Genomic DNA, 26,215 nt, shown 5'->3' with positions numbered 1-26,215 from the left:
TAGGTAGGGAGTATCAGGATTTTGACCCAGCGACGATGAAGGAACGGCGATATATTTCCAAGTCAGGATGGTGTGTGACTTGGAGGGGAATGTGAAGGTGTGTTGCTCCCATGTGCCTGCTGCCCTTGTCCTTCTAGGTGATAGAGGTCTCGGGTTTGGGAGGTGCTGTCGAAGAAGCCTTGGCGAATTGCTGCAGTGCATCCTGTGGATGGTACACACTGCAGCCACAGTGATCCGATGGTGAAGGGAGTGAATGTTTAGGGTGGTGGATGGGGTGCCAATCAAGCGGGCTGCTTTGTCCTGGATGGTAACGAGCTTCTTGAGTGTTGTTGGAGCTGCACTCATCCAGGCAAGTGGAGAGTATTCCATCACACTTCTGTCTTGTGCCTTGTAGATGGTGGAAAGGCTTTGGGGAGTCTGGAGGTGAGTCACTCGCCACGGAATACCCAGTCTCAGACCAGTCTCTTATAGCCACAGTATTTATGTGGCTGGTCCAGTTACATTTCTGGTCAATGGTGATCCCCAGGACATTGATGGTGGGGGATTCGGCGATGGTAATGCCGTTGAATGTCAAGGGGAGGTGGTTAGACTCTCTCTTCTTGGAAATGGTCATTGCCTGACATTTGTCTGGTGCAAATGTTACTTGCCACTTATGAACCCAAGCCTGGATGTTGTCCAGGTCTTGCTGCATGCAGGCACGGACCGCTTCATTATCTGAGGGGTTGCGAATGGAATTGAACACTGTGCAATCATCAGTAAACATCCCCATTTGTAACCTGATGAAGGGAAGGTCATTAATGAAGCAGCTGAAGATGGTTGGGCCTAGGACACTGCCCTGAGGAATTCCTGCAGCAATGTCCTGGGGCTGAGATGATTGGCCTCCAACAACCACCACCATCTTCCTTTGTGCTAGGTATGACTCCAGCCACTGGAGAGTTTTCCCCCTGATTCCCATTGACTTAAATTTTACTAGGGCTCCTTGGTGCTATACTCGGTCAAATGCTACCTTGATGTCAAGTACAGTCACTCTCACCTCACCTCTGGAATTCAGGTCTTTTGTCCACGTTTGGACCAAGGCTGTAATAAGGTCTGGAGCAGAGTGGTCCTGGCGGAACCCAAACTGAGCATTGGTGAGCAGGTTATTGGTGAGTAAGTGCCACTTGATAGCACTGTCGACGACACCTTCCATCACTTTGCTGATGATTGAGAGTAGACTGATGGGGGGGTAATTGGCCGGATTGGATTTGTCCTGCTTTTTGTGGACAGGACATACCTGGGCAATTTTCCACATTGTCGGGTAGATGCCAGTGTTGTAGCTGTACTGGAACAGTTTGGCTAGACTTCTGGTCAAGTTACAGCGGCAAAGCAGGAGCAGCTCTGAAGAAATTCCTGGCCCTGGTGTTGACACACCAGCTATTGCCTCCATAATGGGAAAATGGTTTGGAGAAAGAAATCAAGGAAAAGAGAATCAGGGCAGAAATTCTGCAGTGATTTCCATGGCTGTGGAATCACAGAGCACCAAGTCTCTGACTGTAGGTCAGAAACTTGTGTTTATTTCTGTGTATGAGAAACAAAAAAAAGTACAAGAGAATTTGCTCTTCTGCTGGCCTTGAGCCACATCTGGACATATGGGGGAAAAGATAATAAAGCATTATGTCTTTTAATGTACGCTAGGGAAATGAGAGAAGAGAGTATCCTTTTTTCCCCACAAAAGTCAAACAGTCCTTACGAACATATGAACAATGACGGGCAGGAAAAGACCCTCTGGTCCATTCAACCTGTCCCACACAATTGGGGTACCTTATGTAACACAACATGTACACTCCTCAACCCACCTGAAACCATGTGATCACCTGGGAGAGGCGAAAAACCAGATTAAAAATCCAGGCCATTTTTGGGGGGGGGGGGGGGCTAATCTGGAAAATTCCTCTCCAATCGACCACCCGCCCGACCCCACCCCCCAAGGCAAACAGAACTAGTCCAGTAGATCACTCTGGCCCTGACAATTCCTTGCAGTATCTACCTTTTGTAAGAGGTGATCTCCACCCCAGCCTGAAACAGGTCCAGCTCTCGCTTGCTTTTTGATATGCGCAATTTATCAATAGTCCTCTCCACATAGGACCCCGATTATTGCCTAGTTTGGTTACAAGGCAGAGATCGAAGACAATGCTTCACTGACTATAATGCAAAACAAGTTATTCCAAATTGGAACTCATTACATCTGTTGCTACTTTTTGCAGTTTGTTGCTATTTAACAGCGCAGTTTAGTGAAGTTTTCGTCAACTCTGAAGATGACAGCTGCAATTAGGAAGAAACATCAAGTTTTTGCCTTGTTATTTTTTCATCTCCCCACTCTCCTCCTATCCCTTTTAAAAAAAAATAATTCTGCAGTCAATCTACAAGTCTCTTGAACTATAAGTCCCACTAGGAAGCCTTTAAGAGTCACCTGCAGTCACGTCAAAGGATCTCAAGATACCACGACAGTTCAAAGAGAGCTATTTCAAGGTTTAGTCTTCAAGCTGTTTCAAATCTGTTTCAAATGCCCTTGAACACAAGGGTCTTTGTCCCATGGGAGTGCAGCAAGAGTGCTATTAATTCATGCTCCTTAGACACCAGCAACCATGGTAGCACAACTTAATTACTGTTGTTAGAAAACTGTACGAGGTTACATGACAGTAAAAAGGAGCTTGGCAGTCAAACCGAAAGCTTTACTCTACAGATCCTGTGTCCCAAAGTGGACATATCCTCAGAGTAATTGTAGTACTGATCCACACTGTTAATTTTTGAGATTACAAGGTCACGAATTGCAGCAAAGTTTGTATTTGAACATTCTTAATGCAGAAGTTGCAACGCCAGCTAGCCTCTGATTTTTCAGTGAGACTGCTAATTTAGTGTTGAATAATGATCACTATGTTGTGGAACCATTCCCACAAGGAACTGGTTGAGATTACTCAAATTCATTTCACACGCGGCCCTTGTAGCCAAGACAGGAGGCTCTGGCTTCAATAGATGGGGCTGGATTCAAACACAGCTCTCGGATGCCAAGGACAATGTGTCAGCCAGTGCCTTCAAGCTTTCCTTTCAGCTGGATTGCAGGTTCAGATGACAGAACTCACTGTTTGGAGCTCCCAATTCTCAAAAACAACTTGCATTTATATAGCGCCTTTAACATAGTAAAGCATCCCAAAGCACTTCACAAGAGCGTTATCAAACAAAATTAGACACCGAGCCACGTAAGATGGTATTAGGACAGGTGACCAAAAGCTTGGTCAAAGAGGCTGGTTTTAGGGAGCATCTTAAAAGGAGAGAGGGGTTGGGGGGGGGTGGGGGGAGGGAATTCCAAAGCTTAGGGCCTAGGCAGCCGAAGGCATGGCCGCCAATGGTGGAGGGAAGAAAATCAGGGATGTGCAAGAGGCCAGAATTGGAGGAGCGCAGAGATCTCAGAGGGTTGTAGGGCTGGAGGAGGTTATAGAGATAAATGAATTCTCATTTAAAACACTGGTATAAATCCATGAACTCAGGACTACAAGTGAAATCAGATGTGGAGAATTGTTTATTGCTTATCCATCCTTGAACGTATTACTGACAGGGCACTGCCACCAAATTTGTTTGCCTACCAGTCAAAGATACACCTGGTGGCCACCGTGGTCACTGCTGCCACTAAACTGAATGATTTACACAGATCTGGGTGGTGTTTGTTCCTCAAGGATCCAATAATTTCCCCCCTCAAACTGATGATGAAACCACAAAAGCAGAAAATGTTGGAAATACATAACAGGTCAGTCAGCAGCTGTAAAGAAGAAGGGCTAGCCACGACATTTCAGATGTACACTTGTCATTAGATTGATGGACGGGTAAGTACCCTAAACATCATAACCAGTCTTTTTCTCTTTTACGGATACTGGCCGACCTGCTGCGTATTTGCTGCATTGTGTTTTTATTTTAGATTGCCGGCATTTGCGGTTTTATTTATTTTGATCTGAAACCACGACACACCTGAAAATGTGGTCGTGATTTTGGAAGAGGACTGTACTGAGAGCACAGCGTCAACAGGCATTATTGTCTTTTCAGCCCACACTTGTTCCTTCAAAGTCAAGGTATGGGAGCAAGGTGTCCTGGCCAATATTTATCCCTCAGCCAACATCACAAGAATAGATTATCCGGTCATTATTTCATTGCTGTTTTTGGGGACCTTGCTGTGCGCAAATTGGCTGCCGGGTTTCCTACATTACAATAGTGACTACACTTCAAAAGTACTTCATTGGCTGTAGTGCGCTTTGGGACGTCTTGAGGTCATGAAAGGCGCTATATAAATGCAAGTCTTTCTTTTCATACACTTAATGAAAAGACACCGAAGGAGTATGGATGAACAGACACCTAGGGGTTCATATACATGACACCCTGAAAGTGAACACGCAGGGAGATAAAGCCACAAAAAAGGCTAATATTCTTTGGATTTTATAAACAGGGGCTTAGAGTTCAAGAGCAAAGAAGTAATGATAAATTTATACAACACATTGGTTGGGCCACAGTTACAATACTGTGTGCAGGTTTGTGCACCCCATTATGGAAAGGTCTTTAAAGCCACAGTGAACATTCAGCTTAGATTCACCAGGACAGTGGCAGGGATGGGAAACTATAGTTATGAGGAGAGATGAGATACTATTTTCACTGAAGCACAGAAGGCCAAGAGGAGATTTAATAGAGATTTTTAAAATTACGAGAAGAGTTTTGGGAGAATGAAAAGGACAAAAGACTATTTTCTCCGGTTGAGAAGTTGGTGACAAGAGGTCATCAATTTAAAATTATCACCGGGTAAGGCGAGAGATTAGGAGAAATTTCTTTACATAAGAGGATTAATTGAACATGAAATGCTTTGCTTTAAGACGTGGTTAAGGCAGAGACCATTGCTTCATTAAAGAGACGCGGGTAAATATTTGAAAAATGAGAAAGATACAGGACCAATGGGGAGAGAGCAGGGCAGTGGGATTAGTTTTGAATTGCACTACTGAAGAGCCAGCACAGACACAATAGGCCAAATAGTCTCCTGTGTCGTGAACTTCTATGGTTCTCCCCTCAAGTAAGGGGACAGGGGGACTTGTGGCTCAATTATGCATTCTCCTTCAGAGACAGACCACTTCACCTATAGAATTGATCAACTCCTCGTCCCAAAGGCCTCTTCTTTTAGCTCCTCCCTTTGGATTTTTGGCAGTATTTGAACCATCCAAAGTCATACTTGGAATAAGTCAGTGCATCCCCCATTGCAGTATGACAAGCCATTAGATATGTGCAAGCAGGAGAGATGTGGCTATAAGTAGCAGTGCCCAGGAACCAGAGGACACAGATTTAAGATAATTGGCAAATGAACAGGGAGGGTGGGCGATAAGGAGAAATGTTTTTCATGCAGTGAATGGTTATGATCCGGAACACACCGTCTGAAAGGGTGTTGGAAGCAGATTCAATAGCAACTTTCAAAAGGGAATTGGATATACACACATACACTTGACAAGGTAAAATTTGTAGGGCTATGGGGAAGAGCAGGGGAGTGAAACTAATTGGATAGCTCTTTCAAAGAGCCGGCACAGTCCCAATGAGCCGAATGGCCTCCTTCTGTGCTGTAAGGTTCTGAGATTCTATGAAAACTTGAATTACAGGTCACGATCTGCTGAAACAAGGTCTTCCTGCAGCTGATTTTTAAATTATGAACGATAGAAGTTGATACTTCGTCAAATCCAAAGCAAACCAAAAATGAACTGGAACATGGGAACGGGAGCAGGCCATTCAGCCCCTCAAACTGGCAAATTGCCTGTTCTGACAATTCAAGGCCACAAGCCAAAACAGGCAGATCCAAGGCAAAACATTAAGATTAAGCATTTTACATCATATTTTTCTAGTATATATAACTTATGTTAGTGTAAAAAAATATAAAACCAGCTCACGCTTATCGAAATTAGACAGCTGCAAGAAAAACAGGGTGGTAATAGTAGGGGACTTTAACTTTCCCAACATTGACTGGGACAGCCATAACATTAGGGGCTTGGATGGAGAGAAATTTGTTGAGTGTATTCAGGAGGAATCTCTCATTCAGTATGTGGATGGCCCGACTAGAGAGGGGGCAAAACTTGACCTCCTCTTGGGAAATAAGGAAGGGCAGGTGACAGAAGTGTTAGTGAGGGATCACTTTGGGACCAGTGGTCATAATTCCATTAGTTTTAAGACAGCTATGGAGAATGATAGGTCTGGCCCAAAAGTTAAAATTCTAAATTGGGGAAAGGCCAATTTTGATGGTATTAGACAGGAACTTTCAGAAGTTGATTGGGAGAGTCTGTTGGCAGGCAAAGGGACGTCTGGTAAGTGGGAGGCTTTCAAAAGTGTGTTAACCAGGGTTCAGGGTAAGCACATTCCTTATAAAGTGAAGGGCAAGGCTGGTAGAAGTAGGGAACCTTGGATGACTCGGGAGATTGAGGCCCAAGTCAAAAAGAAGAAGGAGGCATATGACATGCATAGGCATCTGGGATCAAGTGGATCCCTTGAAGAGTATAGAGATTGCCGGAGTAGAGTTAAGAGAGAAATCAGGAGGGCAAAAAGGGGACATGAGATTGCCTTTTCAGATAAGGCAAAGGAGAATCCAAAGAGCTTCTACAAATACATAAAGGGCAAAAGAGTAACCAGGGAGAGAGTAGGGCCTCTTAAGGATCAACAAGGTCATCTATGTGCGGAACCACAAGAGATGGGTGAGATCCTGAATGAATATTTCACATCGGTATTTACAGTTGAGAAAGGCATGGATGTTAGGGAACTTGGGGAAATAAATAGTGATGTCTTGAGGAGTGTACATATTACAGAGAGGGAGGTGCTGGAAGTCTTAACGCGCATCAAGGTAGATAAATCTCCGGGACCTGATGAAATGTATCCCAGGACGTTATGGGAGGTTAGGGAGGAAATTGCGGGTCTCCTAGCAGAGATATTTGAATCATCGACAGCTACAGGTGAGGTGCCTGAAGATTGGAGGGTAGCAAATGTTGTGCCTTTGTTTAAGAAGGGAGGCAGGGAAAAGCCTGGGAACTACAGACCGGTGAGCCTGACATCTGTAGTGGGTAAGTTGTTAGAGGGTATTCTGAGAGACAGGATCTACGGGCATTTGGAGAGGCAGGGACTGATTAGGAACAGTCAGCATGGTTTTGTGAGAGGAAAATCATGTCTCACGAATTTGATTGAGTTTTTTGAAGGGGTAACCAAGAAGATAGATGAGGGCTGTGCAGTAGACGTGGTCTACATGGACTTTAGCAAAGCCTTTGACAAGGTACCGCATGATAGGTTGTTACATAAGGTTAAATCTCACGGGATCCAAGGTGAGGTAGCCAATTGGATACAAAATTGGCTTGACGACAGAAGACAGAGGGTGGTTGTAGAGGGTTGTTTTTCAAACTGGAGGCCTGTGACCAGCGGTGTGCCTCAGGGATCGGTGCTGGGTACGCTGTTATTTGTTATTTATATTAATGATTTGGATGAGAATTTAGGAGGCATGGTTAGTAAGTTTGCAGATGACACCAAGATTGGTGGCATTGTGGACAGTGAAGAAGGTTATCTGGGATTGCAACGGGATCTTGATAAATTGGGCCAGTGGGCCGATGAATGGCAGATCGAGTTTAATTTAGATAAGTGTGAGGTGATGCATTTTGGTAGATCGAATCGGGCCAGGACCTACTCCGTTAATGGTAGGGCGTTGGGGAGAGTTATAGAACAAAGAGATCTAGGAGTACAGGTTCATAGCTCCTTGAAAGTGGAGTCACAGGTGGATAGGGTGGTGAAGAAGGCATTCGGCATGCTTGGTTTCATTGGTCAGAACATTGAATGCAGGAGTTGGGATGTCTTGTTGAAGTTGTACAGGGCATTGGTGAGGCCACACTTGGAGTACTGTGTACAGTTCTGGTCACCCTATTATAGAAAGGATATTATTAAACTAGAAAGAGTGCAGAAAAGATTTACTAGGATGCTACCGGGACTTGATGGTTTGACTTATAGGGAGAGGTTGGATAGACTGAGACTTTTTTCCCTGGAGAGTAGGAGGTTTAGGGGTGATCTTATAGAAGTCTATAAAATAATGAGGGGCATAGATAAGGTGGATAGTCAAAATCTTTTCCCAAAGGTAGGGGAGTCTATAACGAGGGGGCATAGATTTAAGGTGAGAGGGGAGAGATACAAAAGGGTCCAGAGGGGCAATTTTTTCACTCAAAGGGTGGTGAGTGTCTGGAACGAGCTGCCACAGGCAGTAGCAGAGGCGGGTACAATTTTGTCTTTTAAAAAGCATTTGGACAGTTACATGGGTAAGATGGGTATAGAGGGATATGGGCCAAGTGCAGGCAATTGGGACTAGCTTAGTGGTATAAACTGGGCGACATGGACATGTTGGGCCGAAGGGCCTGTTTCCATGTTGTAAACTTCTATGATTCTATGATTCTTAGCATTAACACACAAACAGCTAAAAAGGCAGAAATGGTCAAATTAAACTACCCATAAGGCAGAGGGATATAGCCAACAAAGGATGCTTTGAAAACTTGTTTTGACAGCAGTCTGTTCCAAGGACGAGAAGCGAGGGTTTGGACAGTGATAAGGGAGGCCCACGCATTCCATAGTCTGGAACAAGTGAGATAAAAGACAGGCAGCTGTGGACAACCCACTCGTGTACGTGACAGGCTTATTACAAGACAATGTTTTAAAACTCAAATTCTTGTAGAGGCTCCAGACGTGAATCCATAAAGGAGAACAGGATAAAACTGTTTCTTTCTATGTTATATTATTATTGGAATAGATCAATGTTAAGACTTCTTGTCACACAATAAACAAACTTCTGGCAACCATTTGGTGTCAGATGCGAATTCTCTTACACCATCAATCTGCTGATAATGGTGAGGAGAACGAAGGGAAAAACCTATAGACCACATGTATAGATATGCAAATAGGAACCTGCAAGGCAAAATTTAATTGTACAGGGTGAAGAACTGCTTGTTACTTGCAAGAAAAAAATAATTGGTGCTTCTTTATATCTCAAGCTATATCCCCAAGGGATTATGGATTGTAGCTAACACAAAAAGTCTCAAAATTAAATGATGGGCAGTAATATGATATCAAAGAGCATTACATTATTGCCACTCGGAATGAGAGAGAGAACAAGGTACACAATTAGTTAAATAAAACTATTAACAAATCTTTGAAACATTCATGCATGTGGGAGAAAGAAAAGGCCAAATAAATTTAAATGCTTACCTGGGCATACATATTGCTGACTTGACTTTCACACAGAAGGTGTGTGCATCGATTAGTCAGGGTGGGATCTACAATTCCACCATGGGCTTGGATAATCTGGATAACATACAAAGACACTTAGAAACATTTTCACACTACCTGAATTTTTACTAGGTCTATAAACACAAGATCTTCTTACAGTTAAACTATCCATCTCCTCGGGTCTTTTACAGGCCTATATTGAAACTGCATCACCTCCCATACGATTTCTCTTTTAAAAGAAATACATCAAACTGATCTGCGCCATAGATTTAATGGACTCAATGGTTTGACTACCCACCCCATCCCTGTTCAAGAGCAGAGAGATCAGTTGTAGCGCCCATCCTGTGATCCTGGCCGAGATCAGCTCGTTCAGCACAGGCCACAAATTGAATACAATACCTTCCTGTTCATATTACATTGAAACTACAGCACAGAAACAGGATGTTCAGCCCACTTGGTCTATACCGGCATTTATGCTCCACACGAGCCTCCCTCCTCCCTATTTGATCTAACCCCATTCCTTTATTTCTATTCCTTTCTCCCTCACTTGCTTAACTAGTTTCCCCTTAAATGCATTTACGCTATTCACCTCATCTACTCCTTGTGGTAGCGAGTTCCACATTCTTACCACTCTTTTGGTAAAGATGTTTCTCCTGAATTCCCTATTGGATTTATTAGCGACTATATTATATTTATGGTCTCTAGTTTTGGGCTCCCCCACAAATGGAAACATCTTCTCTACATCTACCCTATCAAACCCTTTCATTATCTTAAACACCTCTATCAGGTCACCCCTCAGCCTTCTCTTTACTGGAGAAGAGCCCCATCCTGTTCAGCCTTTCCTAATAAGGATATCCTCTGGTATCATCCTTGTGAATCTTTTTTGCACCATCTCTCCTTTCTATGAAATCCTTTCTATAATATGGAGACCAGAATTGTGCAAAGTATGCCTTCAATCCTGCACTCTGAAGATAAGAGATGAGGAAGGGAGGCCATTTGGTCCACCTTAGCAGATTTATTCAGAACTTTGTTTTGAAAACTTACATTTTCCCCCATCATGCCATTGAGCAGTCTCTCAAATGAGTCTGACGTTTTTGCCTCCACTACCCTGCCTGAAAGACCATTCCAAGTGTCAATTACTCTATTTGTGTGAAGTATTTCCTGTCTCCTGTCTTAAATTCCCTGTTTCACTGGACTTAAACGATATCCCCTTCTCGTAGTATCGCAGCAGACCCTGAATTAGTATTTCAGATTAACTCCATCTATGCTAAATTATTTTGTATTAATTTATAAGGTCCCCTATCAGTCATCTGCTTTCAAGGCTGGAGACCAGTTTCTTCAGTCTTTCCTCTGAACCATAGGGAACCTTGAGTTTACTTCGATTTAATGTTAAGATATTACAGTAAATTACACAGAATTTACAGCGCAGAATCAGGCCATTTTGCCCAACTGGTCTGTGCTGGTGTTTATGCTTCACATGAGCCTCCTTATCTAACCCTGTCAGCATATCCTCCTATTCCTTTCTCCCTCATGTACTTATCTAGCTTCCCCTTAAAAGGCACCTATGTTATTCACCTCAACTATTCCTTGTGGTAGCAAGTTCCACATTCAAACCACTCTCTGGATAAAGAAGTTTCTCCTGAATTCTTTATTGAATTTATTAATGACTATCTTAGAATCATAGAAAGGTTACAGCATGGAAGGCAGCCATTCGGCCCATCAAGTCTGCGCTGGCTCTATGCAAGACCAATCCAGCTAGTCCCACTCCCCTGCCTTATCCCTGTGGCCCTGCAATTTTTTTCCTTTCATGTGCTTATCCAGTTCCCTTTTGAAGGCCATGATTGAATCTGCCTCCACCACCCCCTCGGGCAGTGCATTCCAGATCCTAACCATTCGCTGTGTAAAAAAGTTTTTCCTCATGTCACCTTTGGTTCTTTTGCCATTCACCTTAAATCTGCGCCCTCTGGTTCTTGACCCTTCTGCCGTTGGGAACACTTTCTCTCTATCTACTCTGTCTAGACCCTTCATGATTTTGAATACCTCTATCAAATCTCCTCACAACCGTCTCTGTTCCAAGGAGAACATCCACAGCTTCTCCAGTTTATCCACGTAACTAAAGTCCCTTATCCCTGGAATCATTCCAGTAATTCTCTTCTGCACCCTCTCAGGCCTTCACATCATTCTTAAAGTGAGGTGCCCATAACCGGACACAATACTCCAGTTATGGCCGCACCAGTGTTTTATAAAGGTTCATCATGACTTCCATACCTTTATAATCTATGCCTTTATTTATGAAGCCCAGGATCCCGTATGCTCTTTAACCACTTTCTCAACCTGCCCCACCACCTTCAACGATTTGTGCACATATACTCCCAGATCTCTCTGTTCCTGTACCCCTTTTACAGTTGTGCCCTCTAGTTTATATTGCCTCTCCTCATTCTTCCTACCCAAATATATCACCTCGCATTTTTCTGCGTTAAATTTCATCTGCCACGTGTCTGCCCATGCCATCAGCCTGTCTATATCCTCTTGAAGTCTATCACTATCCTCTTCACTGTTTACTACCCTTCCAAGTTTTGTGTTATCTGCAAAATTTGAAATTTTGCCCGGTACACAAGTCCAAGTCATTAATATAGATCAAGAAAAGCAGTGGTCCCGGCACCGACCCCTGGGGAACACCACTGTACCCCTCCCTCCAGTCCGAAAAACAACCGTTCACCACTACTATTTCCTGTCGCTTAGCCAATTCTGAATCCATGTTGCTACTGCCCCCTTTATTCCATGGGCCGCAATCTTGATAAGCCTACCATGCGGCACTTTATCAAACGCCTTTTGAAAGTCAATATACACCCCATCAACTGCATTGCCCTCATCCACCCTCTCTTACCCCATCAAAAAACGATTAGCTTTAAGGTGATTGGCAAAAGAACCAAGGGAACATGAGGAAAAACTTTTTTATACAGCAAGTGGTTAGGATCTGGAATGCATTGTCCTAGGGAGTGGTGGAGGCAGATCAATCATGGCCTTCAAAAGGGAACTGGATAAGTACATGAAAGGAAAAAATTTGCTACGGGGAAAGGCTGGGTTGCTCTTGCATAGAGCCGGAACGGACTTGATGGGCCAAATGGCCTCCTTGTGTGCTGTAACCTATGATTCTAGGTTAGTTAAACATGATTTGCCTTCAACAAATCCGTGCTGGCTTTCCCTAATCAACCGACACTCATCCAAGTGACTTAATTCTTTCCGGATTATCATTTCTAAAAGTTATCCCACCACTAAGGTTAAACTGACTGGCCTATAGTTGCTGGATTTATCCTTACACCCTTTTTTGAACAAGGGTGTAACATTTGCAATTCTCCAGTTCTGTAGCACCATCCCCGTATCTACGGATGTTTGGAAGATTATGGCCAGTACCTCTGCAATTTCCACCATTACTTCCCTCAGCAACCGAGGATGCATCCTATCTGGACCGGGTGATTATCTACTCTAAGTACAGCTAGCCTTTCCAGTGCCACCTCTATCAGTTTTTAGCCCATCCAGTATCTCAACGATATCTTCCTTTACTGAGACTCTCGCAGCATCTTCTTCCTTGGTAAAGACAGATGCAAAGTACTCATTTAGTACCTCGGTCATCCCCTCTGCCTCCATGAGTAGATATCCTTCATGGTCCCTAATCGGCTCCACACCTCCTCTTACTATCCATTTACTATTTACATGCCAATAAAAGACTTTTGGATTCCCTTTTACATTGTTCTCATATTCTCTCTTTGCCTCTCATTTCCTTTTTCACTTCCCCTCTGAACTTTCTAGATTCTGCCTGATTCTCACTTGTGTTATCAACCTGACATCTGTCATAACGCCCCTTTTTCCCGTTTCATCTTACTCACTATCTCTTTTGTCATACAGGGAGCTCTGGCTTTAGTTGTCCTACCTTTCTCCCTATGTATCCAGACTGTACCCGAACCATCTCCTCCTTAAAGGCCGCCCACTGTTCAATTACAGTTTTGCCTGCCAATCTTTGATTCTAATTTACCCGGGCCAGATCTGTTCTCATCCCATTGAAATTGGCCCTCCTCCAATTGAGTATTTTACTTTAGAGTGGTCCGTACTTTTCCATAGCTATTCTAAATCTTATGATACTATGCTCGCTGCTCCCTACATGGTCCCCCTCTGACACTTGGTCCGCTTGGCCCGCCTCATTCCCTAGAACCAAGTCCAGCAATGCCTATCTTCCCCGTTGGGCCAGAAACGGACTGGTTTTGAGCCAGGTCTCCATTATCGCCACAACATCATATTCCCATGTGGCTATTTGGGCCTGCAGCTCGCCAACCTTGTTTCCAACACTTTGTGCGTTTACACACATGCACTGCAAACCAGTCTCAGACTTTCTTGTACTCTCTCTTGGTCTGATCCCACCCAATACTGTACTATTACTTGGTCTAGTGCTATCTTTCTCTCCCGATTCTTTGTGTCTCTTTTTTCTCCTTTCCAATGTAACATCCTGGTGCTCATCCCCCAACCAAATTAGTTTAAACCCTCCCCCTCAGCACTAGTGAACCTCCCCACGAGGACATTGGTCCCAACTCCATTGAGGCGCAATCCGCCCGGCCTGTACAGGTCCCACCTTCCCCAGAACTGGTCCCAATGCCCCAGGAATCTAAAGCCCTCCCCCTGCACACTCTCTCCAGCCACGCATTCATCTGCTCTATCCTCCTATTTCTATACTCGCTAGCACGTGGCACCGGGAGTAATCTGGAGATTACTGCCTTTGGGGTTCTGCTTCTTAATCTCTTTCCTAACTCCTTAAAATCTGCCTGCAGGGCCTCATCTCTCTTTCTACCCATGTCGTTGGTACCAATATAGACCACTGGTTGTTTGCCCTCCTCCCCCAGAATGTTCTGCAGCCGCTCAGTGACATCAGGGAGGGAACAGGGGACAGAGGGGAGCAGAAACGCCTGTCTGCTCCCCTAACTATTGAATCCCCTATCACTATTGCTCTCCTGACCTTTCTCCTCCCCTCCTGTACAGCTGAGCTATCCACGGTGCTGTGGACTTGGCTCTGGCTGCACTCCGCAGAGGAATCCTCTCCCTCACCAATATTCAGAACTAAATACTGGTTAGAGAGAGAGATGCCCTCAGGGGGCTCCTGCGCTACCTGCCTGGTCCTCCTTGTCTGTCCGGCGGTCACCCAGTCTCTCTCTGCCTGCACTCTCTTAAGCTGCGGGGTGACCACCTCCTGAAACGTGCCATCCACGAAACTCTCAGCCTCGCGGATACACTGCAGCGACACCAGCTGCTGCTCAAGCTCTGAAATCCGGAGCTTGAGCTCCTCTAGCATATAAAATCATAATCTTATATTTATGGCCCCTGGTTTTGGACTCCCCCACAAGTAGAAACATAAAACTAATTTCCTTGTCCAAGTTGTCCAGATTAGGATGTGGAGTGGCTAATGGTCAATAAATTCTGCAACCTTGCAACATATTCAAGATTACCTTTTTCCAGGTTGCCAGCAGCTGTTTGTCAGACATTTGTTCAGGGTAGTCAGCAATTGCAAAAACACAGCCCAATAAGAATGATTCTTCCGGGACTGAAAGAAAAACATAAGGGAAATGGACCAAGTGAAAATTTCAATTATAGCACAATTCTCAATTATACAGATGCATTGAAATAATTATTGAATAGAGTTCCTAAAAATATTCTAGTAGAATTTTACAGTTTATTCACCCATGAATAAGCTTTTGCTAATTTATTCTCTTAATCTGATTTATAATTATCTCAATCAAAAAGTTCTGCAACACCCTTTTGCAGAAGTTATACAATTTTTTAAATATACACTGGATGGGGCTTCAGGACAAAGCAATAATAAATCAAATTCACTGTTACAATGCAAGCAAGACCCGAATCACTCAGCACTGCGTTATCAGGTCTTTGGGTCATGTTAGGTACATAAAAGTTAGAGCATAGGTAGAGAACTAGTGTAAACTCACTCAAAAGACAGTTGTCTTTAATCTGTTCCATACTGCTGGTGTCACAAAACAACTGAATTTTTTATTGATCAAATATCCCATAATATACTTGCAATCTAATGCCAGTAATAGACCAGGAAACTTCCTTAGCCAGATTTTCACACATTTGGCCTAAGGCGATGACCACAGTAGTCCTCACTGAGCTAAAACCCACAATGTTGCATGAATAAACCATAGAGTCCATTTTGTAAACAAATGTTTAAATTGTTACTGCCTCGGTGTATGCCTGACTCCACAATGGCGCCATCATTCCCACTGCTTACAAATTCCTGCCTTCTTCACTCAGCTCTTACAGGAGTCTATTGTTCATTCACAAGAACCCTGCTCACTTGAAACAAATTAATAGAACAAAATCAACAATTAAACATTGCTATTTACATTACAGTAAAGTGGTGTGTGCGTGAGTGACCTTCTAATGCATTAACATGTCCCACCGACCCGCAACGTCACAATGAATGCAAATTGGTCAGTTTGTACTGGTTGCTGTAATGAGCTTACTGCTCAACATAAGAACACCACCAATATCCTTGCAAAAGCTGCCCAGGACCTAACATTACCTTGTTTCTGAAAACAGCAACAGATTTCCAAATTACAGAACAAAGATAAAAATTTAGCCTCTTAATATCTCAAAAGTTTTTTTTTAAAAAAGTTATTTTAATTAAGAACATGTTCAATATATATTTGTAAAAAATACTACATATCGGGATGAAGAAATCATTGCGTGGAGCACCTCATGAAACCAGATTCAATCACTCCCCATATTGTCCCATCTGTTACTGCAATTTTAAATATCATACCTGTCAGCACTCTGTAAACTAATAATGGGAAAGAAAGGATTCAGCCTTGCACATTTCTCACAAATCACAAAAAGAACAATAATGAAGTTTAAATTTTCCAAAGGATGAATATAGGAAGCTAGAGTTTAGCAGGAAAAAGTGGGCAGCAGATTAATTTGCATTTGTCCACATGTTAAAATAAGTTTCCACCTGACGTGCCCCTTGAAGACCTTCAGCGGGAAGCACCTTTCTTCCACTCAGATTAATATAAGTCTGTAAATTAATTGAAGAGTTGTACAAGGTGCGCTATACTAAGTGCTTAATTAGATTTCTCAATTAACCAGGGAGCTGTAAGTAATGCTCAGTATGTTTAGAAGTCATGACATGCAGTGACTAGAGCTACTGTAGTAGATTATTAACTTTACACTCATTTTATTCAAGATCACCCCAGCTACAAATACTGAACTCAAAGAAATATTCAACTTGCCAGCAGAAAAAAAAAATAATTTATTGAAGTAAAAAAATAAACAAGTGCATCATCACTTAGCCACCACACAAGTAATGATTAAGTACATTTGCACAAGTCAACTACCAATATTTTATTGGAAAATGCAATAAATGCTTTATTGCTAAATCAGGAGCTACATAAATCAACCAAATTTTCTGATGCCAAGTATGTGATGTACTTTATCCACATAGGACATCTTCACAACAGACTTGTATCAGGTGAGTTCTGAACGTATTACACTTGCACAACATCTTTAATATAGCCAAGTGTTCCAAAGCACTTCACCGGAGCAGTGGAATAAAAAGGGACGATATTGAGACACTGATTAGGAATGAAGAGAAACATCATAGAAGTTTACAACATGGAAACAGGCCCTTCGGCCCAACATGTCCATGTCGCCCAGTTTATACCACTAAGCTAGTCCAAATTGCCTGCACTTGGCCCATATCCCTCTATACCCATCTTACCCATGTAACTGTCCAAATGCTTTTTGAAAGACAAAATTGTACCCGCCTCTACTACTGCCTCTGGCAGCTCGTTCCAGACACTCACCACCCTTTGAGTGAAAAAATTGCCCCTCTGGACCCTTTTGTATCTCTCCCCTCTCACCTTAAATCTATGTCCCCTCGTTATAGACTCCCCTACCTTTGGGAAAAGATTTTGACTATCTACCTTATCTATGCCCCTCATTATTTTATAGACTTCTATAAGATCACCCCTTAACCTCCTACTCTCCAGGGAAAAAAGTCCCAGTCTATCTAACCTCTCCCTATAAGTCAAACCATCAAGTCCCGGCAGCATCCTAGTAAATCTTTTCTGCACTCTTTCTAGTTTAATAATATCCTTTCTATAATAGGGTGACCAGAACTGTACACAGTATTCCAAGTGTGGCCTAACTAATGTCTTGTACAACTTCAACAACTTCATCAGGGGAGGTGACCAAAGGTGAGTTTTAAGAGACAAGTTTTGAGGAGACTTTTGAAGGTCAGGAGAGATGTAGCAAGACTGAGGGGTTTAGGAAAATAATTCCAGAGATGTAAGATTTTGGCTGTAGATAGTAGAGATAAAGTAGGGGGGGGGGTGGGGATTGAGAACTAAGAGGCACACGGTCAGAAAAGCAGAGTGTGCGAGAGCTGGAATTTAGGCTGGAGGGAAAGGCAGTATGGAGCAAAGCCATGGAGGATTTAAAAATCAATGTGTTGGGGGATCTTCAAGGACCTGGGGGTGGAGGAATAAGTGAGGCTTCATTTACAAAAAAAAATCATTTCTTACTAGTAACCTTCATCTGCCCAGAGGGTTAATGAATACAAGTTATTTTTTTTAAAATAGGCAAGATGGTAATGGAGTTGGGAGACTTCAGAAACTCATCCCACATTGCTACCTCGTGGCTAGAGCCTGCAACTTCATTGTGACCGCTGACATAGCAAAACCAAATAGGAAATGTTGACATAGCAATTTACAATGGTAAAAGCTGAGAGAGAAAAACAAAACCAAAAATTTGTGGCAACAGGAAGTAACGTTCACGGACAGGAAGTGCGTGCTCCATATAACATTTTAATAATGTGCATAGATGTATTATTAAATACGTACGGGGAAAAGCGTATTCACCTTATAACACTAAGCGTCAATGAAGCGTTTCTTCTCCAACCACTTACTTTCTAGTCCCGGATCATGTCCGAAGATTTGCAGCTGCTGTTGCGGAACTGCATGCTGCTGCTGCTGTTGGTGATGGTGATGTTGCTGGTGCTGCTGTTGCAGCTGCTGGAGGTGATGCTGCTGCTGCTGTTGGAGGTGCTGCTGCTGCAAACGCTGAAGATGCTGCTGCTGTTGCAACTGCTGCTGTTGCAACTGATGGTGCAGCTGATGGTGCTGCTGGAGGTGCTGCTGTTGCTGTTGAGAAAATGTATGTTGCTGCTGCTGCTGTTGCTGCTGTTGGAACGGATGCTGGTGAAGTTGCTGATGGTGCTGCTGCTGCTGCTGCTGCTGCTGCAGTTGCATTAGATGCTGTTGTTGGAGCTGCAGCAGCTGGTGCTGTTGCTGCTGCGATTGCTGCTGCAACAGCTGCTGCGCTTCGGGGGTTAACTGCTTGACCTGTGTGAAGAGAATGGCGCTGGGATGCCGGGGTTCCGGTCCTTGCTGATTCTGATTGGCCGCTTCCAGGTTTTTGGTCGGAGCTGAAAGGGACTGCAAGATCTGAAAAAAAAAAGTCGGAGCAACAAAATGATAACGGTGGGTTTACAAAGTGCGGTGCTCACCAAATGAAGGCGACGAAATGCAGTTTAAAAACCATCGGGGGGGGTAGATTTTTCCAGTCCTGGGGCTATTGGATCATGTAGGCACAGTGACTACAGGAAAATCGAGCAAAAGGGAGCGCTCACACTCCTGGCTGATTTTCTGTGTCGTTCATTTAAATGGACAGAAATTCGGACGGGCTCCCCCAGAGATCCAACACTCAGCAATCCAACAGACCTTTCAGTTTAGATGCTCCTTTCAGATTCCATCAATTGAAGGTAGTCATGATAAATACAACAGTAGGAGCAATACTCTAAAGAGCCTCATGCTACCAAAATATTAGGTGTGCTAGGTTTTAAATGTCAGGAGCCCAAGTGGCTAATTAACATCATTGATCTGAAATGCATTGCCTGCGGTGGAAGCAGATTCAATAGTAACTTTCAAAAGAGAATTGGATAAATACACGAAGAGGAAACATTTGCAGGGCTATGGGGAAAAAGCAGGGGAGTGGGACTAATTGGATAGCTCTTTCACGATGGGCCGAACGGTCTCGTCCGCCATATGATTCTATGATTGAATGGAAAATGTCTGCACCAGTCACAGCACTTTTTAAAAACCTGTAATTGGTCAGTTTTAAGCACTACAGTTAATAAGATGGGCTTTTCTTCGTGTATCTGGTTTACAATGGATTGAGAGATTTCTCTTCCCGCCAGTGACGCCACGCCATTAAACGGTGCTGCGCAATTTCACCAACAGGAGGGAGAAAAAGATACCACCCCAGTCAAGAATTGGGGCTGCTGTCCCTCTTCCTCCACCACAACCAAAGCACTTCAGGAGACTTATTAGCCCTGTGACTTTTGTGTATTTGTATAAACATCAGCCTGCTTAAAAAAAATCCGAGAGGGCAGTTCTATTATTACATGTGTAAGACCTCTTCACACAACCACAGAAACATCGGACAAGATATCTGACAAGTCGGCAATCCACTGACAAAAAGAGAGTAAAACATGTACTTTCTGCATTGAACACATAAGCAGAGCCAGTGTGCAATAAAACCAGCACAGGAAGCCGCCCATAAACAGCTTAAAAATGCAATAAGCAGGCACTGCCGCAGGGCATTGGCTTCCCCTTCCTGCTGGTGCCAACACCTGGCAGTATAAATGTCTGGTTTCACTTGCCAGGGCGAGGGAGGGGGGCGGGCAGGCAGGCAGGTAGGCATGCAGGAGGAGGGTTCTGAAAGAGTCGAAAACAAGATGCCTTGCGGTGACAGAAAGTGTATCGCAAATTACACAGGGGAAGGTTTCCTCTCTGCACAAAGTGCAGTAAAATCATTAACTCATGTGCAAAGAACTTTGTTATATCAAACACAGAGAGGGAGTCCCTGTACAGCCCTCCCCCTGTTTTTATATGAACGATCAGCCATGATCTTATTGAATGGCAGAGCAGGCTCGAGGGGCCGATTGGCCTACTCCTGCTCCTATTTCTTATGTTCTTATTACAGCATGCTTTTCACATGGTGATTGGAACAGACATTTGCCATCACACAGGTATTTGCTTACGTAACAGTGACTGTACTTCAAAGCAATTCATTGTTTTAAAAAGTGCTTTGAAAAACTAGATAGGGTGCCATTTAAATACAAGCCTTTTGCTGCTTCTTTATTCCCACTGGAATGAATTTACTGGCCTATAGGGCCACTCACACATTTGACTTCATAGCATCATAGTAGGTACAGCACAGGAGGAGACCATTCAGCCCATTGCGCCTGTGCCGGCTTCTGAAAGAGCTATCCAATTAGTCCCATTCCCTTGCTCTTTCCCCATAGCCCTGTAAAATTTTTTTCCTTCAAGTACTTAGCCAAATCCCTTTTGAAAGTTACTACTGAATCCGTTTCCACCACCCTTTCAGGCAGTGTCCAGATCATTACAACTCGCTACACAATGATTTTTCTCTCATGTCGCCTCTGGCTCTTTTGCAGATCCTTAAATCTGTATCCTCTGGTTACTGACCCTTCTGCTACTGGAAAAAGTTTCTCCTTATTTAATCTATCATAACTGTTGATGATTTTGAACACCTCCATCAAATCTCCCCTTAACCTTCTCTGTTCTAAGGAGAACAACCCCAGCTTTTCCAATCTCTTCACATGAATGTAAAAGGTATGATCAGTAAGTTCGCTGATGATACAAAAATTGGTAGTGTGGTAAATAGCGAGGAGGATAGCCTCAGTCTGCAGGACGATATAGATGGGTTGGTCAGATGGGCGGAACAGTGGAAAATGGAATTAACCCGGAAAAGTGCGAGGTGATGCACTTTGGAGGGACTAACAAGGCAAGGGAATACACAATGAATGGGAGGACCCTAGGCAAGACAGAGGGTCAGAGGGATCTTGGTGTGCAAGTTCACAGATCCTTGAAGGCAGCGGAACAGGTAGATAAGGTGGTAAAGAAGGCATATGGGATACTTGCCTTTATTAGCCGAGGCATAGAATATAAGAGCAAGGAGGTTATGATGGAGCTGTATAAAACACTGGTTAGGCCACAGCTGGAGTACTGTGTGCAGTTCTGGTCACCACACTACAGGAAGGATGTGATCGCTTTGGAGAGGGTGCAGAGGAGATTCACCAGGATGTTACCAGGGCTGGAGCGCTTCAGCTATGAAGAGAGACTGGGAAGATTGGGTTTGTTTTCCTTGGAGCAGAGGAGGCTGAGAGGGGACATGATTGAGGTGTACAAAATTATGAGGGGCACAGATAGGATGGATACTAAGGAGCTTTTTCCCTTCGTTGAGGGTTCTATAACAAGGGGACATAGATTCAAGGTAAAAGGCGGGAGGTTGAGAGGGGATTTGAGAAAGAACTTTTTCACCCAGAGGGTGGTTGGAGTCTGGAACTCACTGCCTGAAAGGGTTGAGGAGGCAGGAACCCTCACAACATTCAAGAAGCATTTGGATGAGCACTTGAAATGCCATAGCATACAAGGCTACGGACCAAATGCTGGAATATGGGATTAGAGTAGACAGGGCTTGATGGCCGGCGCGGACACGATGGGCCGAAGGGCCTCTATCCGTGCTGTATAACTCTATGACTCTATAACTGAAGTCCCTCATCCCTGGCACCATTCTAGTAAATCTCTTCTGCACCCTCTCTAAGGCCTTCACATCCTTCCTAAAGTGTGGTGCCCGGAATTGAACACAGTACTCCAGCTGAGGCCTAACCAGTGTTGCTTTTGTACTCTATGCCTCTGTTAATAAGGCCCAGGGTCCCAAAAAAAAAGCCGTCCCAATTTATCCTACCACCTTCAAAATATGTGTGTATATGTGCACCCCAGGTCTCTCTGTTCCTGTACCCCCTTTAAAATTGTACCATTTAGTTTATATTGTCTCTCCTCATTCTTCCTACCAAAATGTATCACTTCACACTTCTCTGCATTAAATTTCATCTGCCACGTATCTGCCCATTTCACCAGTCTGTCTATGTCCCCCTGAAGTCTGTTACTATCCTCCACATTGTTTACTACATCTGAGTTTTGTGTCATCTGCAAACTTTGAAATTATATTCTCTATACTCTACTCAATCTCTTCTCATAGGACAACCCTCTCATCCCAGGAATTAATCTAGTGAACCTTCGATGTACCCCCTTCTAAGGCAAGTATATCCTTCCTTAGATAAGGAGACCAAAACTGTATGCAGTATTCCAGGTGAGGACTCACTAAACCTGGTACAGTTGTAGTTAAGACATCCTTACTCTTATACTCCAACCCCTTGCAATAAAAGCCAACATGTCGTTTACCTTCCTAATTGCTTGCTGTACCTGCATACTAACTTTTTGTATTTCTTGTACGAGGACACCCAAATCTCTCTGAACACCAACATTTAATCATTTCTCACCATTTAAAAAATATTCTTTTTTTTTTATTCTTCCTACCAAAGTGAATAACCTCACATTTCCCCACATTATATTCCATCTGCCACCTTCTTGCCCACTCACTTAATCTGTCTATATCCCTTTGCAGACTCTTTGTGTCCTCCTCACAGCTTACTTTCCCACTTAGCTTTGTATCATCAGCAAACTTGGATACATTACATTCGGTCCCTTCATCCAAGTCATTAATATAGATTGTAAATAGCTGAGTCCCAAGCACCGATCCTTGCGGCACCCCACTAGTTACAGCCTGCCAACCTGAAAATGACCCATTTATCCCTGTTCTCTGTTTTCTGTCTGTTAACCAATCTTCCATCCATGCTAATCTGTTACCCCCAACCCCATGAACCCTTACCTTGTGTAACAACCTTTTATATGTCAACTTATCGAATGCCTTTTGAAAACAGAAATATACTACATCCATTGGTTCCCCTTTATCTACCCTGCGTTACAGCCTCAAAAAAACTCAGATTTGTCAAACACGATTTCCCTTTGATAAAACCATGTTGACTCTGCCTAATCATATTATGATTTTCTAAATGCCCTGTTACCACTTCCTTAATAATGGATTCCAGCATTTTCCCCGACGACTGATGTCAGGCTAACTGGCCTGTAAGTTCCCCGTTTTCTCTCTCCCTCCTTTCTTGAATAGCAGGGTTACATTTGCTACCTTCCAATCCGCTGGGGCCGTTCTAGAAATCTTGGGAATTTTGGAAGATCACAACCAATGCATCCCCCTCTTTTAGAACCCTAGGATGTAGGCCATCAGGTCCAAGGATTTATCGACTTTTAATCCCATTAGTTTCTCAAGTACTTTTTCTCTACTGATAATTAATTTAGCAGTGTACTGAACTGCGAGAATACCACAGGCACGTCAGATTCTGTTCCTTACCAAATGTCGACACACAAGCACTTTCCAGCAGGGATCACCAGATAACGATCTGGAGGAGAAACCCTGGATTTTGCCCTGCCTAAAACTGAAGTCAGCTAACGCAGTACAGGCCAGAGGTGGAACCTGGAACCTTCTTGCTCTCTATGACTCAGGTTATGGCTCATCTGGTTACGGTGCAATGAGAAAATGCCAAAGTTATGGTTTTTTGGGCTGTTTTTCCATTCTTAATATTTACCGTATGAATTACCATTTCCCTTAATGTATTTTAAAACACTAACCAAACCATTTTAGTACCCGGTTTCAAAGCCACTGCGTTTTGGAACAGGAAATGATTTGGATGGAGGGAGTGGTGTCCAAATCTGTAGACGATACTCAAGAAGGAAGCGTAGTAAATAATTGAGGATCAAAAGAAGCCGCAAGGGGATATTGAAAAGATGGTGGAATGGGCAAAAATTTACAAGTGGAATTCAATGTCAGTAAATGCGAGGTGGTGCATTTTGGTGACAAAAATAATAGTAATAATTATACTTTGAATGGGGGAAAGCTAGGTGATGTGCAAGAGCAGAGGGATTTGAGGGTTGATGTTTACAAGACATTAAAAGTAGCACCTCAAGTGGATAAGTGCATTAAAAAAAGCTAATGGAATACTGTGTTTCATAGCAAGAGGTATAGAATATAAAAGTTGGTTAATCTATATAAACCTTAGTAATACCACAGTTGGAGTACTGTGTGTAACTTTGGGCTACACACAATAGGAAGGACGTTGACGCAATAGAGTGGGGACACAGCAGGTTCGCTAGGATGCTGCTGATTATGAGGAAATAGAAATACAATGAAAGACTTGAAAAATTGGGGCTGTTTTCATTAGAACAGAGGAGATCACAGGGTGATTTGCTAGAGATGTTTAAAATTACAAAAAGGGTGGGACAGAGTAAATAGAATGACTGTTTCCAGTGATTGAGGGATCTAAAATGAAGGGACATAGATACAAGACTAAATTTAAGAGATTTAGGAGAGTGAGCAGGAGAAACTTTTTTTTTAAAAATAGAGGGTTGTTAGGCTGTGGAATGTACCACTGGAGTTAATGATTGAAACAGGGACCACGTTAACATTGAACAATGGGTTCGATAGATGATTGAAGGAAAGGGGTGTAAAGGGATACAGAATGAATTCATGGGATTAGAACTACTCTTCATGTGGAGAATGAACACCAACATGGACTGGTTGGGTCGAACAGCTTGTTTCTGTGTTGTAATCTCTATGTAATTCTATGGGGGGAAAAAAAAGAAAACACAAATGCTTAGCATATCTGCACAGGTACGTGCCTGCTTCCCTCAACTGTGACACCCTATAAGAACATAAGAAATAGGAGCAGGAGTAGGCCAATCGGCCCCTCGAGCCTGCTCCGCCATTCAATAAGATCATAGCTGATCTGATCCTAACCTCAAATCTAAATTCATGTCCAATTTCCTGCCCGCTCCCCCGTAACCCCTAATTCCCTTTACTTCTAGGAAACTGTCTATTTCTGTTTTAAATTTATTTAATGATGTAGCTTCCACAGCTTCCTGGGGCAGCAAATTCCACAGACCTACCACCCTCTGACTGAAGAAGTTTCTCCTCATCTCAGTTTTGAAAGAGCAGCCTCTTATTCTAAGATTATGGCCCCTCGTTCTAGTTTCACCCATCCTTGGGAACATCCTCACCACATCCACCCGATCAAGCCCCTTCACAATCTTATATGTTTCAATAAGATCACCTCTCATTCTTCTGAACTCCAATGAGTAGAGTCCCAATCTACTGAACCTCTCCTCATATGTCCGCCCCCTCATCCCCGGGATTAACCGAGTGAACCTTCTTTGTACTGCCTCGAGAGCAAGTATGTCTTTTCTTAAGTATGGAGACCAAAACTGTATGCAGTATTCCAGGTGCGGTCTCACTATGCCACTGATTTCTCTCTCTTTCCTCCCTGCCCCCCCATTGTCCATGGCACCATTTGGATTGACGCTTGTAACATAGAACAAAAAAATTTGATTATATAGTCATAGTGGAAAATCTGAGAAGCAAAGCGATTCACCTAATACTGAATAAACACAATTACGTACATATATCAGAATTATTGCTGTTTCACATCAGGTTTTTGTATGTTTGATTGAGTTGACTCATCCTGTGATACAACTATCATTGTATGCAAGCTGAAGCACAGAAAGACTCTTTGGGTGTCTTACTTCAGTCACCTCCCACTACACTTAAGCAACAGCAAGAACGGTAAATGCACTACTAAACATTATTACCGAGCTAAGCACCTGCTTACCCCAATCAGAAACAGTATTCATTTTAAACATGCAGTTCTGATTAATCAGACACTGTTTGACAAAGATCACAGTAATAAATACAGACAAGAGAGGCCATTCAGGCCATCCAACTTACCCTTCCATGCAAATCTATAGCCCCCCCCCCCACAATCACAGCATCCTGCTGCCTCCTGAACAATTTCCCCCCTCCACTACACCACCCGGAAGACCATTCCAGCTCTCATCACTCTGTGTGAAAAGGAGATCCCAATTTCAATGTTCAG

At 43.3% G+C, this 26,215-nt stretch overlaps 1 protein-coding gene across 1 annotated transcript in view; it reads right to left on the bottom strand.

Moving 5' to 3' along the window:
* Window positions 1-26,215, bottom strand: part of paxip1 (PAX interacting (with transcription-activation domain) protein 1) — a 108,478-nt gene that overhangs the window by 57,796 nt on the left and 24,467 nt on the right. The window contains exons 7-9 of the mRNA XM_068008282.1: window positions 18,254-18,791; window positions 14,781-14,875; window positions 9,268-9,363 (exon numbers count right to left, since the gene is read on the bottom strand). Coding sequence (XP_067864383.1) covers window positions 9,268-9,363; window positions 14,781-14,875; window positions 18,254-18,791 — 729 coding nt within the window. The remainder of the gene's footprint in view (window positions 1-9,267; window positions 9,364-14,780; window positions 14,876-18,253; window positions 18,792-26,215) is intronic.

This window comes from Heptranchias perlo, chromosome 2 (genome assembly GCF_035084215.1).
Source record: "Heptranchias perlo isolate sHepPer1 chromosome 2, sHepPer1.hap1, whole genome shotgun sequence".
Classification (NCBI taxonomy): domain Eukaryota; kingdom Metazoa; phylum Chordata; class Chondrichthyes; order Hexanchiformes; family Hexanchidae; genus Heptranchias; species Heptranchias perlo.
This window is presented reverse-complemented; position numbering and strand designations above follow the sequence as displayed.